Below are 17386 nucleotides of genomic sequence, written 5' to 3'. Positions count from 1 at the left end.
ATTCTTCATGTGTATCCACTTTGTAGTGTACACATCCACCTTTAACCAGCCTCACAAACAGAAATCTAATGGGGTTAGGTCAGGTGATCTGGCAGGCCAGTTAATGAGTCCGCCATGGCCAATCCATCATTGAGAAAATGTGTTACCCTAATACTGGGATACTTGTCTGATACAGTGAATCGGTGATCCATCATGTTGCAGGTACATTTGCCATTGTCACTCAAATGTCATGCCTTCTAAAAGTGCTGGGAGGTCTTCTATCAGGAAATGTGTGTACGCTGCGGCTGTCATGCGATTTGGCAGGAACACATAACCTATCACCAGATCGTCAATCATACTACAGCAGACATTCACTGAGAACCTAACTTGGAATCCTGTTTCCCTAGTGTCATGTAGATTTTGCATCACCCATGTATGAGAACTGCAGATGTTCATAATACCACTGAGTGTAAATGTATCTTTATCTGTAAATAAAGCGTATTGCATGATGTCTCTGTGTACAGCCAACCATTTACAAAATTGTTCTCTGCTTATTGAGTCACCTAGACACAGATATTGCACGGGCTGCATATGGAATGGGTACAAGCCCTCAGAATGTCATACATGCCACACTTGCATTTGTGGAATATAGAGCTGAGTGTACTGGTAGTGAGACACTGTTGTACCATTGCAATAATGTCTTCCCTTTTTTCAATTGAGTGGACGACCTCACATTCTGATGTTATGTGTCCATTGGGTAGTGTACCAGATTCACGCAATGTTCGAAAAACCCTGGGAAAGACCATGGCACAGGGATTCATTGACCAGGGAAATGTCTCTGGCATTCAGTCACAGCTGCACAGCCACTACAATTACAATACCTGTACACAAACAACATGTCTGCATATTCTGCATGAACCATGAACACAATGGACTTGCTCAATTAAATAACACTCAAGCACAACACACACATGGCCTCACAACTGCTCACTGATCCAATTTAAGATTGTACACTGGATACGCTTCCAGCTGTTGCCTTGGTGCAACGATACAGTGCTGCCATCTGCTGGAGAACCCCCACACCTCCTGTGGGCTGGATCAGTCATCTGTTCCACCATTATTCTGTCCACCTCAGCACCTACACAGCATTTCAGTAAGTAATTTTCACATTTGTCTTCCTATTCTTTCATTGATGTGTGTAGTCTTCAACTCGCTCCAGTTCCACAATGATCAAAAGCCCGACACATGTTCATATGACTTTTTTGGTTTATTTTCACATGTAGAATCACTTCACAAATTATATGACATTCCTCCTGAATAACTTTGTTTGTGTCAACCAATAAGAAGTTTTCTATTTGCTACTACTGAATCAACATCATCCAAACCAACAGCACACAGTATCCTAATTCACACCCAAAGCAATGCAGTGATTTGCATTCAATCTATGACAGCATCTGGCAACACAAAAGAACAGCATGCCCATACTGTAATGCCTCTAGTACTGACTGTGACTGTGTTAGCATCATAGCAGCAGCAGGAAGGCAACAAAGCCCATGTTATAGATGTAGATGCATGCAATACGCACAAAGCACCCAGTGGGGTACCCAGAGATAGGCAGTTGTGTATGGATACTACCACAGTACATCAAAAGATCCCTTCTCAATTGGATACCACAGCAACAAAAACGCTGAGTTCACCAGCAACCTACCAGACAGTAGAGATCCATTTTATTCCTGAATAGCACCACTGTACTGATCACACAAGCAGTCACCAGTTACACCCTAAAGTATACAATACAAATTGGCGACACAGCTCCAACCCATGATTACAGTTTGAGCAAGCTCCTTCTAGTTATCTGTCCTCTGATTCTTTACAGTAGCTTTTTCTGAATAAAATTCTCTCAATTTTTAAGATATGTCAAATCAAATTAAATCCTGAAGGTTTTGAAAGTTACTGTGACCATTGTTGTCATCACATTACCTTTAGGTTTTCAAAAGTCAATTTAGTGTGGGTCATATCTGAGATCATACACTATAATAGACTCAGTGGTCTATGCAAGGAATTCTCCCTCTTATTTGAGCAAGAACCCCCTTTTCTGCTGCCACTGATGGGCACTATTTTTCATGGAGCATGTTCAATACTGAACACCTGCAAAAGGGTACATGTGAATCTGTGGTGATACCATCACGAAAATTGTCAATCTATCCTCAATAGATCATGTAACATTCAGAAAAGTAGTTGTTCTGTTGGGCAGGCAGTCACTACCTAAAAACACTAACCAAGTGGTTGACAATGAATAACATTAGTTCAAGCTTGATCAATGTCATAAACTCTCTTTCAACACTATCAGCACATGAAACATTTTTCTGCAGATTTCACATTTCAAGAATTACCTCATTAACTGGAACCAATCAAATTGGCCATCTACCCATGTTTTCTTCCTTTTGCAACACATACGTTTGCTTTGCAATCTATGATGTGCCATCCTCAAGCCAAAAGTCGAGTACTTGGGGCAAGTTCCCAGATTAGATAGGGTAAGGCCAATGAATATTCAAATCTAAGTTATCAAACCCCCCATGAACCATGGACCTTGTTGAGATGCTTGGGTGCCTCAACAATACATATGACCACACCAAAGAACAATGACAATGGAGGGATACCTGTGGAGACACCAGCCTAACCTGTGGTTCCCAAAGAGGGGCAGTAGCCTTTTAAGCAGATGTAGCATCACAGTTTGGATGATTGCCTGATCTGGCCTTGTAATATCAGATAACATGGCACTGCTATGCTAATACTGCAAATAGCTCACAGCAAGGGGAAAGTACAACTGTTATCCCCCCCCCTCACCCCTCCTGTGCTCCTATGCTGCATGCCTTAACGAAGATGGCATCGTCTTGGGTAAAATATTCCAGAGGTAAAAAGAGTTCCTCTTTCGGACCTCCTGCTAGGGATTACTCAAGAGAGCATCATACGTCCTCAGGAAAAACAAAACTGAGATTATAAGTGTCAAATGCCATGAAAGGGAAGTCATAGTTTCCACTTGAAGGACGCTTATATCCTGCAATTTACGTCTCTCGCTTGCTTATGCAGAATTTTATCACTTACCACTACCATCAGCGATGACAACTCTCAACAAATGAAATAGAAATTCACTAAACAACTTGTTACAATAACATTTAATGCTCACATTAGCTACGGAATCCACAGCAGAGCGCTCAGAACACTACTGAACGCTCACTGGCTGTCAGAGTATGCGTGATGTCATGTGGAATCTTTTATCATTCAAAATCTTGAACATGGATGGAGGCTACTGCAGAATGCAAAAACGTGAAAAACAGCCAAATCAGTTGCAATAGTAAAAAAGTTTATTAAAATACCCTTACCTAGCTTTTGAAGTCTTTAAAAATGTCTTCTTCAGAAGGATCAATGACTAACACTGGATATATAATGTTGTCACATAATGTTGTTTATCGTACACCCTCCAACATTATGTAACCAGTGTCAATCACTGATCATTCTAATGATGATGTTTTAAGGATGTCGAAAACTAGGTCAAGGGATTTTAATAAAACTTTTTACTATTGAAATTGATTTGCATGTTCTTCACCTTTTCCTCATGAAGAATGTTAGATCTCTTAATTGGGCCGGTAGATCAGAAAATTTAAAAAGGGAAAAGGAAAGGTTGAAATTAGATGTAGTAGGAATCAGAGAAATATATGCCAGGAAGGACAGGACTTCAAGTCTCATTAGTGAAGGGTTATCACCACAAAATCAACTACAGTCCGATCCACGAACGATGGCAGTTCACCCATGTCAAGGCATGGATGGGAACGGCGCTGTTGACGATTCCAAATGACAGTTGCAGTACACACGTGTGCATGCTTTCCACTTGAAGGAAGCTTATATCCTGCAAATTACGTCTCTTGCTAGGTTATGCAGAATTTTATCACTTACCACTACCATCAGCAATGACAACTCGCAACAAATGAAACAGAAATTCACTAAACAACTCACTAAGATCACATTTAATGCTCGCATTAGCTACAGAATTCACAGCAGAGCGCTCAGAACACTATTGAACGCTCATTGGCTGTCAGAGTATGCGTGATGCATGTGCACGAAGCAAGCCTAAACTCGACCGCCATCGTTCATGACTTCAATTATAGCAGTAAAGCAAGAGAACAACTGATCTTGAATAAGAAAATACAAATGCAGGTGGGCTAGTATGAAAACATAGTGAGCACATTGTCATAGCCAAGACAGTCCTGAAGCCCATACCCACCACAGTAGTGCAAGTTGATACGCCAACTAGCTCTGCAAATGACAAAGAAACTGGAAGAACGTCTGCCGAGATAAAGGAAATTGTTCAGATAGTTGGAGAGATGAAAATTTAATTATGATGGTTGACTGAAAATTAGTCATAGGAAAAGGAAGAGAAAGAAAAATAATAGAACATGAACTGGGGGAAAGGAATTACAGAGGAAGCAAACTGGTAAAATGTTGCACAGAACATAATTTTTATTATCGCTACCACTTGGATCAATAATCACGAAAGAAGACTGTAAACTGGAAGAGACCTGGGGAGATTGCAAGGTTTCACATTGATTTAATAATGGTAAACTAGATATTTCAGCGTCATATTTGACACACGCTACTGTTTACAGACAGCAGACCGAAACTGAAGAAATTGTAAAAATGTAGGCAATTAAGGAGATGGGATCTGGATGAATTGAAGGAAACAGAGGTTGTTGAGAGTTTCAGAGGGAGCATCAGGCAACGCTGGACTGAAATGGGTGAAAGAAATACAATAAAAGGCAAATGAGTGGCTTTGAGAGATGAAATTTGGAAGGCAACAATGGACAACACATGTAAAAAGGCAAGGCCTATTAGAAATCCCTGGATAATACAGGAAGTATTCAATTTAACTGATGAAAGGAGCTACAAGGTTGCTAAGCAGGAATGGCTAGAGGACAAATGAAAGGCTGTAGAAGCCTGCATAACCAGGGGAAAGATAAATGTCACCTACCGCAAAATTAAAGAGACCTCTGGAGAAAGGAGAAGCAGCTGGATGAATATCAAGAGTTCAGACAGCAAGCCAGTACTACGTGAAGAAGGAAAAGCTGAAAGGTGGAAGGCATATAGAGGGCTATATATGGGGAAAAACTTGAGGACAACATAATGAAAAGGGAAGAAAAAGTAGGTGAAGATAAGATGGGACATGATACTGTGAGAAGAAGCTGACAAGAGCACTGAAAGACCTGTGGAAACAAGGCCCCTGGAATGTTCCCTCACAATTACTGACACCTTTGGGAAAGCCAGTCATGATAAAATTATTTCACCTGGCGTGCAAAATATATGAGATGGGCTAAATACCCTTAGTTTTCAAGAATAGTGCAATAACTCCAGTTCCAAAGAAGCCAGGAGCTGACAGGTGTGAATGCTACCAAACCATCAGTTTAATGTAGTGGTTGCAAAATACTGACTCTATTTATTCACAGAAGAATGGAAAAGCTGGTGGATTCCAGCTTCAGGAGAAATGTAGAAGCATGCGCGGCAATACTGACCAAGTGACATATTTTAGAAGGCAGTGTGAAGAAAGACAAACCTATGTTTACAGCTATTGAGACTTAGAGAAGGCTCTTGACAATGTTGACTGGACTACACTCTAAGAAATTCTGAAGGCAGTGAGGATAAAATACAGGAACTGAAGGGTTATTTACAGCTTTTACAGAAACCAGATTGGTATCATCAGTATCAAATGCCATGGAAGGGAAGTCATAGTTGAGAAGGGAATGAGACAGGGTTGTAGCTTACCCTTGACGTTTTTGATCTGCACATTGAGGAAGCCTTAAAGGAAACCAAGAAGAAATTTGGAAAGGGAATTAAAGTTCATGGAGGAGAAGTACAAACTTTAAGATTTGCCAGCAACACTGTAATTTTCTTAAAATGGGCAAAGAATTTGGAAAAACAGTTAAACGGAAAGGATAGCATCTTGAAAAGAGATCATTGGATCAACATCAACAAAAGTAAAACAAGGCTAATTAAAATTGAGTTAGGTGATACTGGGGGAGCTAGATTACGATATGAGAAATTACAAGCATTATTAGCTTAGTTTTGATATTTTGGAAGTAAATTAACTGATGATGGCCAAAGTAGAGAGAATATAAAATGCAAACTGGCAACAGTAAGAAAAGCATTTCTGTAGGAGAAGAATTTGTTGAAATCTAACATACACGTCCAGTCACATTAATATAATTACCATCTATTTTTAATGTCAACTTGCAGTAATCACTCAAAGATCGCAGGTGGCAGCACTAGTAGTGGAGAGTATATAATGCATGTTGGGGGGCACGGAAAACGCATTGTCATAATGCAGAAACAGAGGCTGGCTCGAGCAATCAAAGTGTGCACATCACTGCTACTGCACAGCACACTACGACTCTTGTCGAGTATCAATGTTTGGTGACACGAGAAGAAGGCACCAATGGCAAAACGTGCGTTGGTAGCCTCAGGCATCAGAGGAGACAGGTGTAGCCTCGCCTTCTCATATGGAGGAAACCACTGAAGAAGACACCAAGACAAGCAAGCTGGAAACAGCAGCACAATCGTCTATCACCACAGACTGGCCGCTCTCACCAGTCAAAGATGAAGAAAACGCCAAAACAGAGTTGAGGGGCGACCAGCTGTCGCCCCCCTCCCCCCCCCCACCCGCACCGGTAGAAGAAGGCCTGCCGCAGGTGTTCACCCATTACATTGGCAACATTCCACGGAAAGAAATGCGCACCAATGTGATGCAGTTAGCCAAGGCAGGAAACAGCACCAGAGTAGTCAGCCAAAACCAAGTTCTCAAAGTCTGCATCAGAAACAGCAAGGAGTGACAGCATATGGCCAGGAGCTTCAGAGAGCATGCAGTCAAGAAGCCAACTACCGATAAGAGCAGAAACAACTGTTGATGCAACCTGAAGGTGCTCATCTGGGGTCTACCTTCGCAGATTGAGTGATGAGAAGCAGTCAACCTCTTTGATGAGCTGGGCTTCTGGTGGGGTACAGCTGACAAGAGGCCCACCTGGGCCTAGAAACTGATCAAGGACTTCGACAAATAACTGCAATGCTACTGCTGAGCACAAGTGAACACAATAGCAGACATTGCCCAAGGGATCCTGACACTGCCCCACATGTGCCAATTGCATTGGCCTCCTTGTGGCAAGCTGGTGCAGCTGCAGCAAGCACCAAGGTACCCCTGAGAAGAAACTACATCAAAGACACAGCTGCAGCAAGTGACCGTCAGACGGGGACACCAATGTGGTGCTGGAGAGGAGGCACCCAACACCCACTGAGAGTGGGAGTTAGAGACCTAACACTGTGTGCTGCAGTGCCAATCACCGAGACGTCTGTGTGGCTAGCCAACCCACTGTTGGCAGAAGTTGTGTTGGCTGCCATTTCACCAGTGAAGAAATAGGCACCACACTGAGCACCACCAATTAGGAAGCTGCTGCAGCTAGTGCAAACCCCGTCAAGATGTTCACAGTTGCAGAACACGCTGCAACCAATCACAAGAAGGCTGCAACCACACCAACACATGTTGAGACAGCCACACAAACTGAACAGCCTGCCACTGCTGTGGCCCCTGCAGTGATGCAGGAGACTATGGGGGCAGCCATTCAAACCGAGCTGTTGGCCACCCAAACAATGTCAGATAACTAGAGGACAAACTCTCAAATCATACAATCTGCCATTCCAAACATCATCAAATCCATGCTAGAAGTCAGACACGTAAAGCCCTGTGGTCCTTCTAAGATATAAAACACAGATGCGAGAAATGAAAAACAATGCAGTCGTTGTCATAATGCGGAAATGGGCCGATCTATCTGACATCCTAAAGGGCATGATTGTTGGCTTTCCGGCCAAGGGTGGAAGCACTGCCAAAATGGCTAAATTTCTATGGGTTTGCATGCTGCCATGATTAAAGAACACCATGCATCACAAAATAGCATTATCCAAAACTGGCACAAAAGTGGGTGTGGTGCACCACGAGCCATAGCTGACATCTACATCCATACTGTGCAAACCACGGTGAGATGCATGGCAGACGGTTCCTCCCATTGTACCAGTTATTAGGGTTTCACCCTGCTCCATTCACCTATGGGGGGTGGAAAGAATGATTGTTTGAATGCCTACGTGCGTGCAGTAATTGTTCTAATCTTATCTTCATTATCCCTGTGTGAGCGATATATAGGGGGTTGTAATATATCCCTAGAGTAATCATTAAAAGCTGGTTCTTGAAACTTTGCAAATAGACTTTCTCAGGACAGTTTACATTGGTCTTCAAGAGTCTGCCATTTCAGTTCCTTCAGTATCTCTGTGACACTCTCCCATTGATTAAATAAACATGTGACGATTTGTGCTGTCCTTCTCTGTATACGTTCAATATCCCCTATTAGTCACGTCTGTTGTATGTCCCACACACTTGAACAATATTCTAGGATCTCTTTTGTAGACTGATTCCACTTCCCCAGTATTCTACCAAAAAACTGAAGTCTACCATCTGCTTTACACACGACTGAACCTACGTGACCACTCCATTTCATATCGCTACAAAGTGTTACAACCAGATATTTCTATGAGATGGCCGATTCCAACAGTGAACTCATTGATATTATTGTTTAGGATACTACCTTCTTGTTTTGTGAAATTCACAGTTTTATATTACTGAACATTACGAACAAGTTGTCAACTCTGTACCACTTCGAAATCTTATCAAGATCAGACTGAATGTTTATGCAGTTTCTTTCAAATAATAATTAAACTAAATACCAAGACAACATTAGCTATAAAGTCACTTTCACATCAGCTAATTCTAAATCCCATTTTCAATCTGTGGATGGAAAAGGTGGGATACTATCGCTTTGACAGTGCAAATATAATTCTGAGTTCTTTTAGTCACACAGCATGACATTGGTCCAACTTAGTTGTTTATGAAAATCTATGATTACCTGCGCTTTCTCCATCGAAGATGAATACTGCATAAAATTCTTCACTTTCTTTCAATGCTTCGTGCAAGGCTGGGTTGTCATGTAAGCGCAAGCCATGCCGAAACCAATGAACTGTAACATTCCGTTTCACTCCTCCTGCCATAGCTGTTGAAACAATTGCAAAATGAATAATCAGCTAAAAAGTAAAAAGGGGCGAATTACAGCTAAGTGTCTGTCCGAGAAATACCTTATTTTATAGTCAAATACAGCATGTTGACATTACCTACGACAATGTATGGACTGCTGGCGTATGCAGGACTCACAAGGCACTATACCCCGTGTCGTCTGTAACAGTTATATAAGTATGCAGCTGGTGATCAATAAACTGGATGCTTCGGTTTTATTTTGAGTTCAATCACTGGCAACACTGTAATCATGGAATTATAATTCCGTTTAATATTCCAACAGCTGTACTTGCAGCGTAAGTGTTAAACAGCTGACTGAAATGAACACCAAATGTTTTTGTATGAAGCTTAAGAGATGTTTGTTACACAACAATACACGCAACACTCTACATAAAAACATTTACTTTTGTCAAAACTGCAGTTGCCCTCACACAGTGTCTAATTCGTTTTCGTGTTTAGAAGACGTACTTGTTTATCATGCTGTAGTGTAACTATAAATTGTTGGATCGGCTGCTACACAGGAAGAAAATCTTTGGAAGGCGTAAAAAAATTGCGACTGTGCACAACAGAAGTTCCGTTCGTGGCATAAATTCGCTTGTTCTATGATTCTGAATCCGCGTGAGTAGCAAAATTCTGCTCTTACCTGGTCAGGTGAACTCATGAGTAGAAATCTAATAGAACGGAATCAAGCTTATATTCGACGACATCTAAGCTTCAACAGAAGTACAATCGGCTCATTCGCAACAATGCGGGGTGGATCTGCGCTCCGTAGAACTAATCTTATGCCTAGGAGTGTGCTCCATGTTATATAGTGTTTCCATTTGCTGTATGCTCTGCGTTGTAGAGTGAATAGGATTACTATGTTTAATGTTTCGATTTTTACTAGAAGTTTCTGTATCGACGTACCGAATAAAAGTGTGAAGCTAAAATCTGCAGAGCTTCGACATTTCTTATAATACTCTTTCCTGATCCTCAGAGTTTGTGAAAAATCAGTTACATTGTTAGTTTCCTCTATTCTCTTGTAGTCGAGCAGATAATGGCGCTGCAGCCCCAATGGCTCTGCCATATTTGATGTTCTCTTCACTTGATACGCGTGATTAATACCAATGAAAAATTTCGGCAATGGTTACAACCTTCCTCCTGCTCTTAGCATATGATTATTTCTTGAAGATAATCTATTTTTGTAAGAGGCTTTTACCCGAATTTACGTAACTATTGAATCCTTGTATAACATGGTCAGTAAGTCTTACAAAATACTCGACAGCTCCTAAGTTAGAGCTTCTGGCTTCAGCATGTTCAAACCAAGTCCTGTATATATTGAGCGTCTGAATGAGGCAGTGAAACGCAAATATTCTCTTTTACGTATACCTCCGTATCTCACAAACCATTGCATAGTGCATGGCTGAAGATGCATTGTACGGTAGCTCTACACTATTTCTTTTGTGTTATGAGTGAAAGATGACTATCTACACGCTTTATAAACAATTTCCCTTACAGATGCCTGACAGGAACTGTGCAACAAACCCCATTCGTCTTCCCTACATAGTACAGAATTTACTCAATTATTATGTATCACAGCAGCTTTTAGTATAAACCCTTAAATATTTATACGGTGTGACGTGTTTTGAGATGATCACCGTTTATTCTTTATTCGTTTGATGTCGGGGTCTTTGTTGTGGCCATTATATGATCACCATTTATTTTTCGTTCGTATAGTATCAGGTTCTTTCTCATTGTTATGGTTATTATCTTGCATTTATCGGCATTTAAAGAGAGCTGTCATTAGAGCTTTTTTTTCAAATACCTCTGCACTTTCTCGTGGACATTGTCACAAAACAATTTTACAGTGTTGCTGACCCTGTATGAACAATTTATATTTGGAACGTTAAAGGTCTTGGGCACACGATGTAGTGTCCTTTTTCTACTGAACTTTCGCTGTCCAGGATAACGTACTGGGTTATATTAGTCAAATATTTACCGAAACAGTTGCATATACTCTATAAGATCGTATTGTCCAATACAATTGGTAATTGTGAGATAGTGGAATATTTGTACTTAGCAGCATCTATCATTTGCAAGCTGCATTTGAAGCGAGTGGTTTATTCCCAAATAATACTGTCTGGGAAAATTTACTTTCCCCTCAAAAAATTTGTAATTTTAAAATTTATAATTCGCTCTAGCATCCTGCAACAAATGGACTTTGAAGATATTGGTCTGTAATTCTATTAATATGTACGTTTACACGAGTGACGCAGTATTTTGTCATCTAAGTGCACCTGTTCACAGTACAAGAAATTCTCAATAAATATGAACTAGGAAAAAAAGCAAATTTCGCAGCTTATTCAATGTAGAATCTAATAGGAATTTGGTTACTGCCTGGTGCAATTTTCGCTTTGGATACACATAACTGTGAGTGTTATTCGAATATATATAATTTGTGACTGTGTGGGCCCGCCAAACGTTGGTAGGCACAAGTAGTATCCTTATTCAATTGTGAAACTTCAAATTTTGCTTTTACATCAGCTGCTTTGAGTTTCAAAACCATGCTAATCCACAAGATCCTGAATCGATGGTTTGGATCTGTCCATTATCTTGCTTATGACCAGAACTTCCTTGGACTTCTCATAGATCTTTTGCCAGAATATGACTATGGAAATTATCCTTTGCTAAATATATAGTAATTCTTACGGAAACACAAGTTAGCATTAAGTTTTATCCACCACTTTTTCTGCAATCTTTTGTATAGCAAGACTGTAGTATTCTCTATTTTCGGAGCATTCTTTGAATACCTGCATTAAACCAAGAGGGGTTTGTGTCAGATTTGATTACTTAGTGCATCTACACTGTTGTGTTAAACTTCAGGACGAAAGTAACTTTAGCTTGATGTGCCACTGTCAAGTAGCATAGCTCAATGAAACTTGGCCCATACATAGAAATAATTGCTAAAACATAGTACAGAAGATAACTGAGAGAAATAGGCATGAGACGAACAGAAATGACGCTTTTCTTCAAAAACAATAACTACACTTAAATTATTGCGATTTATGATGGTCCCCTGGACATGGTAAAAGATGTGGTATGGTTCTTAACATGACGTGTGGTGAGCACGGACGGCAGTGTAAGTTCTGCAATGTGTTTCCGTGCTGGCCACAAGACTGATAGAAGTTCTTGCGATATGAAGTGCCATCTACATCTACTTCTACACTCTGCAAACCACTGTGAGGTGCACTGCAGAGGGTATGTCCCATTGTATCAGTTATTACTGTTTCTTCTGTTCCATTCACTTATGAAATGGGGGAAGAATAATTGTTTGCGTGCCTCTGTGGATGCAGTAATTATTCTAATCCTATCCTCATGATCACTATGTGAGCGATACATAGGAAGTTGTAGTGTATTCCTATTTAAAGCCAGTTCTGGAAGCTTTGTTAACATACTTTCTCAAGGTACTTTATGTCTATCTTTAAAAGCCTGCCAATTCACTTTCTTCAGTATCTCTGTAACACTCTCCCATTGATTAAACAAATATGTGACCATTTGTGCTGCCCTTCTCTGTATACTTTCAATATAACCTACTAGTCATATCTGTTGTATGTCCCACACACTTGAACAATATTCTAGGATGGGTTGCACAAGTGATTTGTAAGCAATCTCTTTGTAGACTGATTACACTTCCCCAGTATTCTAACAATAAACTGAAGACTACCATCTGCTTTACACATGACTGAACCTACGTGACCACTCCATTTCATATCGCTACAAAGGGTTACAACCAGATATTTCTATGAGTTGGCCGATTCCAACAGTGAACTCATTGATATTATTGTTTAGGATACTACCTTCTTGTTTTGTGAAATTCACAGTTTTACATTATAGAACATTAAGAGCAAGTTGTCAACTCTGTACCACTTCGAAATCTTATCAAGATCAGACTGAATGTTTATGCAGCTTCTTTCAAATAGTACTTCATTGTTGATAAACACATTACCTGCAAAACGTCTGATTTTACCATTAATGTTGTCTGCAATGTCATTAATTTACAACATGAACAGCAAGGGTCCCAACACAGTTCCCTGTGGCACACAGATATGACGATGACCCTCCATCCATGATAACATGCTGTGTCCTCCCTGACAAAAAGTCCTCAATCCAGTCACAAATTTCACTTGATACCCCATATGATTGTACTTTTGATAATAAGTGAAGATGTGGTACTGAGGTAAATGCTTTTTGGAAATCAAGAAACACTACATCTACCTGGTTGTCTTGATCAAAAGCTTTCAGTATGTCATGTGAGAAGATTGTGACTTGGGTTTCACATGGTCGATGGTTTTGAAAACCATGATGGTTGGCATGTGTCATTCTGTTCAAGATACCTCTTTACATTTGAGCTCAGAATGTGTTCTAAGATTCTACAAGATTTTGATGTCGAGGATACTGGACAGTAATTTTGTGGGTCACTTCCATTACCCTTCCTGTAGATGGATGTGGCCTGCACCTTTTTCAAAGAACTGTGCACAGTTTCTTGTTCGAGAGATCAGCGACAGATTATAGTTCGAAGAGGGGCTAACTCAGCTGTGAAATTCAGCATAGAATCTGACAGGGATTCCATCAGGCCCTGGAGCTTTGTTCAATTTTAACGATTTCAGCTGTTAGTCAACACCACTCACACAAATACTTATTTCATTCATCTTTTCAGTGGTATGAGGATTAAATTGGTGCGATTCTCGTGCGTTTTCCTTTGTAAAGGAACATTTTAAAATGGAGTTAAGCTTTTCAGCTTTTGCTTTGCTACCCTCAATTTTCCTGTGTCATTAGCTAGGGACTGGACACGAACTTTGATGCCACTAACAGCCTTTAAATGCAACCAGAATTTATTTGGATTTTGTGAAATGTCATTTGACAGTATTCCACTAACGTAGTCATTGAAGGCACCATGCATTGTCCCCTTGATTGCCAAATGCGTTTCATTCAGCATCTCTCTATCTATAGCCCTGCGCTTTGTTCCACACTTATTATGCAGTAATTTCTATTTCTTTAGAAGTTTCTTTACACTGACTGTGTACCATGGACGTTCCCTCCCATTATGAACTGTTCTACTGGTTACATATCTGATCCAGGTGGTTTTCAGAGACAGCATTCAGTAAAGTTTCGCAGGATCTCTTATCGCACCCAATAATAACGAAACTGTACTTTTCCCAATTAATTGTTAATTGATTAAAGTCTCCACTGATGATTACAGTAGGATCGAGGAACGTATGTACTACAGAACATACCGGCACCAGCATGGTTGACGACAGCTGGAAGGTCTTTGGTGCATGTGGACATGCTGCAATAGTTCTTCCTAGTGCATGTTCGAGGGGTTTTAAGTCAGGGAATGGGCAGTGCAGTTCTTTTGCCAAATATCCTGTCGTTCCAAGAGCTCTTCCGCCTGTGTAGTTGGATGTGTTTGCCCATTGTCATCTATAAAAATAAAATCAGTGCTGAATGCACTCCTGAAAAGACGCACATGATGGTCAGTATGTTCATATAACATTGACTCCTCACACCATAACACTTGACTTGGCCAACCAGAACAATAATTAAAAATTTTTGTTGGTGCTGAGCAAGTCATGTAGTTTTTTTTTAAGAATAAACCGGCATTTGATTCTGTATTATTCTGATTATCTTGTGTAGTATCTATATTTGAGCTGCTACGCATTGTCGAGTACAATTATAAAATTTCTTAGGCCATTAAATCATTGTATCATGTAAAGTCAGCCCATCATAGATAAATGAGAGCTCCTTTGTGCTGACTATACCAGATATGATGTGTTAATCGTCTAAGAACATTCTGAATTGTAGCCAATAATGGTGTAAAAGCCGAAATCTACATAGTACAGAAGAAAAGTACATTAATATACAGTCAAAGGACGTTAATTCTTAAAATAAAACTATTATGTTCGACACTGTTTCTGGGTGTATTAGGCTTTCCCGTCTCTTATCATATGAGGGCAAGTCTAACACTGCAGAACATAACAGTTTTGATGGTCCAGGTGTTACAGTGTGGAGAGACAAATACTGCAAGGGGAATACAGACCTTAAAGTCTTTGAACACACTACACTCACTGGTCAGCGTAATTGTGAAAATTTACTAATTCCCCATATGTGCCTTCACAGAGTAGCATTCGGCCCTGACTTCACTTTAATGGATGACACACAATTACATCAAACAGCATATGTGAAGAAGCACTTGGAACAAGAGGATATTCAGCGACTGAAGTGATCTACTTTTTCCCCAACTTAAATTCAATTGAGCATATATGTGATGCTTTGGGGAGACATATTACAGCACATCCACATTTACCAAGTTTAAGGGATGTCAATGATAAGATTCGCTGATGAATTGCTATTCTCAGTGAAAGTAAACCAGACTTACAGAATCTGCTGAATGGAATGAACAGTCTAATGAGTACAGACTACAGATTGAAAGTAAATTGAAGAAAGACAAAAGAAACGAGAATCAGCGGAAATGAGAACAGTGAGAAACTGAACATCAGGACTGGAGATCACAAAGTAGATGAAGTTAAGATAAACTGCTACCTAGGCAGTAAAATAATCCATGACAGATGAAGCAAGGTTGACATAAAAAGCAGACTACATCTATATCTATATCTACATGGATACTCTGCAAATCACATTTAAGTGCCTGGCAGAGGGTTCATCGAATCACCTCCACAATTCTCTATTATTCCAATCTCCTATAGTGCACAGAAAGAATGAACACCTATAACTTTCCGTACAGGGTAGGTCGGTGTCAACAAAATATTTTCGCATTCGGAGGAGAAAGTTGGTGATTGGAATTTCGTGAGAAGATTCCGTCGCAACGAAAAACGCCTTTCTTTGAATGATTTCCAGTCCAAATCCTGTATCATTTCTGTGACTCTCTCTCCCATATTTCGTGATAATACAAAACGTGCTGCCCTTATTTGGACTTTTTCGATGTACTCCATCAGTCCTATTTGGTAAGGATCCCACACCGCACAGCAGTATTCTAAAAGAGAATGGACAAGCGTAGTGTAGGCAGTCTCCTTAGTAGGTCTGATCCATTTTCTAAGTGTCCTGCCAGCCTTTGGTAAGCCTTCCCCACAACATTTTCTATGTGTTCTTTCCAATTTAAGTTGTTCGTAATTGTAATACCTAGGTATTTAGTTGAATCTACGGCTTTTAGATTAGACTGATTTATCGTGTAACCGAAGTTAACGAGTTCCTTTTAGCACTCATGTGGATAACCTCGCACTTTTCGTTATTTAGGGTCACCTGCCACTTTTCGCACCATTCAGATATTTTTTCTAAATCGTTTTTTAGTTTGTTTTGACCTTCTGATGACTTTATTAGTCGATAAACGACAGCATCATCTGCAGACAATCGAAGACGGCTGCTCAGATTGTCTCCCAAATCGTTTATATTGATAAGGAACAGCAAAGGGCCTATAACGCTACCTTGGGGAGCGCCAGAAATCACTTCTGTTTTACTCGATTACTTTCCATCAATTACTACGAACTGTGACCTCTCTGACAGGAAATCGCAAATCCAGTCGCATAACTGAGACGATATTCCATAAGCACGCAATTTTACAACGAGCCGCTTGTGTGGTACAGTTTCAAAAGCCTTCCAGAAATCCAGGACTACGGAATCGATCTGAAATCCCTTGTCAACAGCACTCAGCACTTCATGTGAATAAAGAGCTAGTTGGGTTTCACAGGAACGATGTTTTCTAAACCCATGTTGACTGTGTGTCGATAGACCGTTTCCTTCGAGGTAATCCATAATGTTCAAACACAATATATGTTCTAAAATCCTGCTGCATATCGACGTTATCGAAATGGGCCTGTAATTTAGTGGATTACTCCTACTACCTTTCTTGAATATTGGTGTGACCTGTGCAACTTTCAGTCTTTGGGTACTGATCTTTCGTCGAGCGAACGGTTGTATATGATTGTAAAGTATGGAGCTAATGCATCAGCATACTCCGAAAGGAACCTAATTGGTATACAGTCTGGACCAGAAGACTTGCTTTTATTAAGTGATTTGAGTTGCTTCATTACTTCGAGGATATTTACTTCTACGTCACTCATGTTGGAAACTGTTCTCGATTCAAATTCTGGAATATTTACTTCGTCTTCTTTTGTGAAGGCATTTCGGAAGGCTGTGTTTAGTAAATCTACTTTGGCAGCACTGTCTTCGATAGTATCTCCATTGTTATCGCGCAGA

General features: G+C 40.2%; 1 protein-coding gene across 1 annotated transcript in view; it reads right to left on the bottom strand.

The window, feature by feature from the left end:
* LOC124776792 (cryptochrome-1) overlaps positions 1-9648 on the bottom strand; it is a 100784-nt gene extending 91136 nt beyond the window's left edge. Inside the window, exons 1-3 of the mRNA XM_047251930.1 lie at positions 9541-9648; positions 9235-9451; positions 8973-9116 (exon numbers count right to left, since the gene is read on the bottom strand). Coding sequence (XP_047107886.1) covers positions 8973-9114 — 142 coding nt within the window. The 5' untranslated portion in view covers positions 9115-9116; positions 9235-9451; positions 9541-9648. The remainder of the gene's footprint in view (positions 1-8972; positions 9117-9234; positions 9452-9540) is intronic.
* Between the last annotated feature and the right edge of the window lie 7738 nt (positions 9649-17386).

Source organism: Schistocerca piceifrons, chromosome 2, assembly GCF_021461385.2.
Source record: "Schistocerca piceifrons isolate TAMUIC-IGC-003096 chromosome 2, iqSchPice1.1, whole genome shotgun sequence".
Lineage (NCBI taxonomy): Eukaryota > Metazoa > Arthropoda > Insecta > Orthoptera > Acrididae > Schistocerca > Schistocerca piceifrons.
Note: the sequence above shows the minus strand (reverse complement) of the source record. Positions and strands in the feature narration are given on the sequence as shown.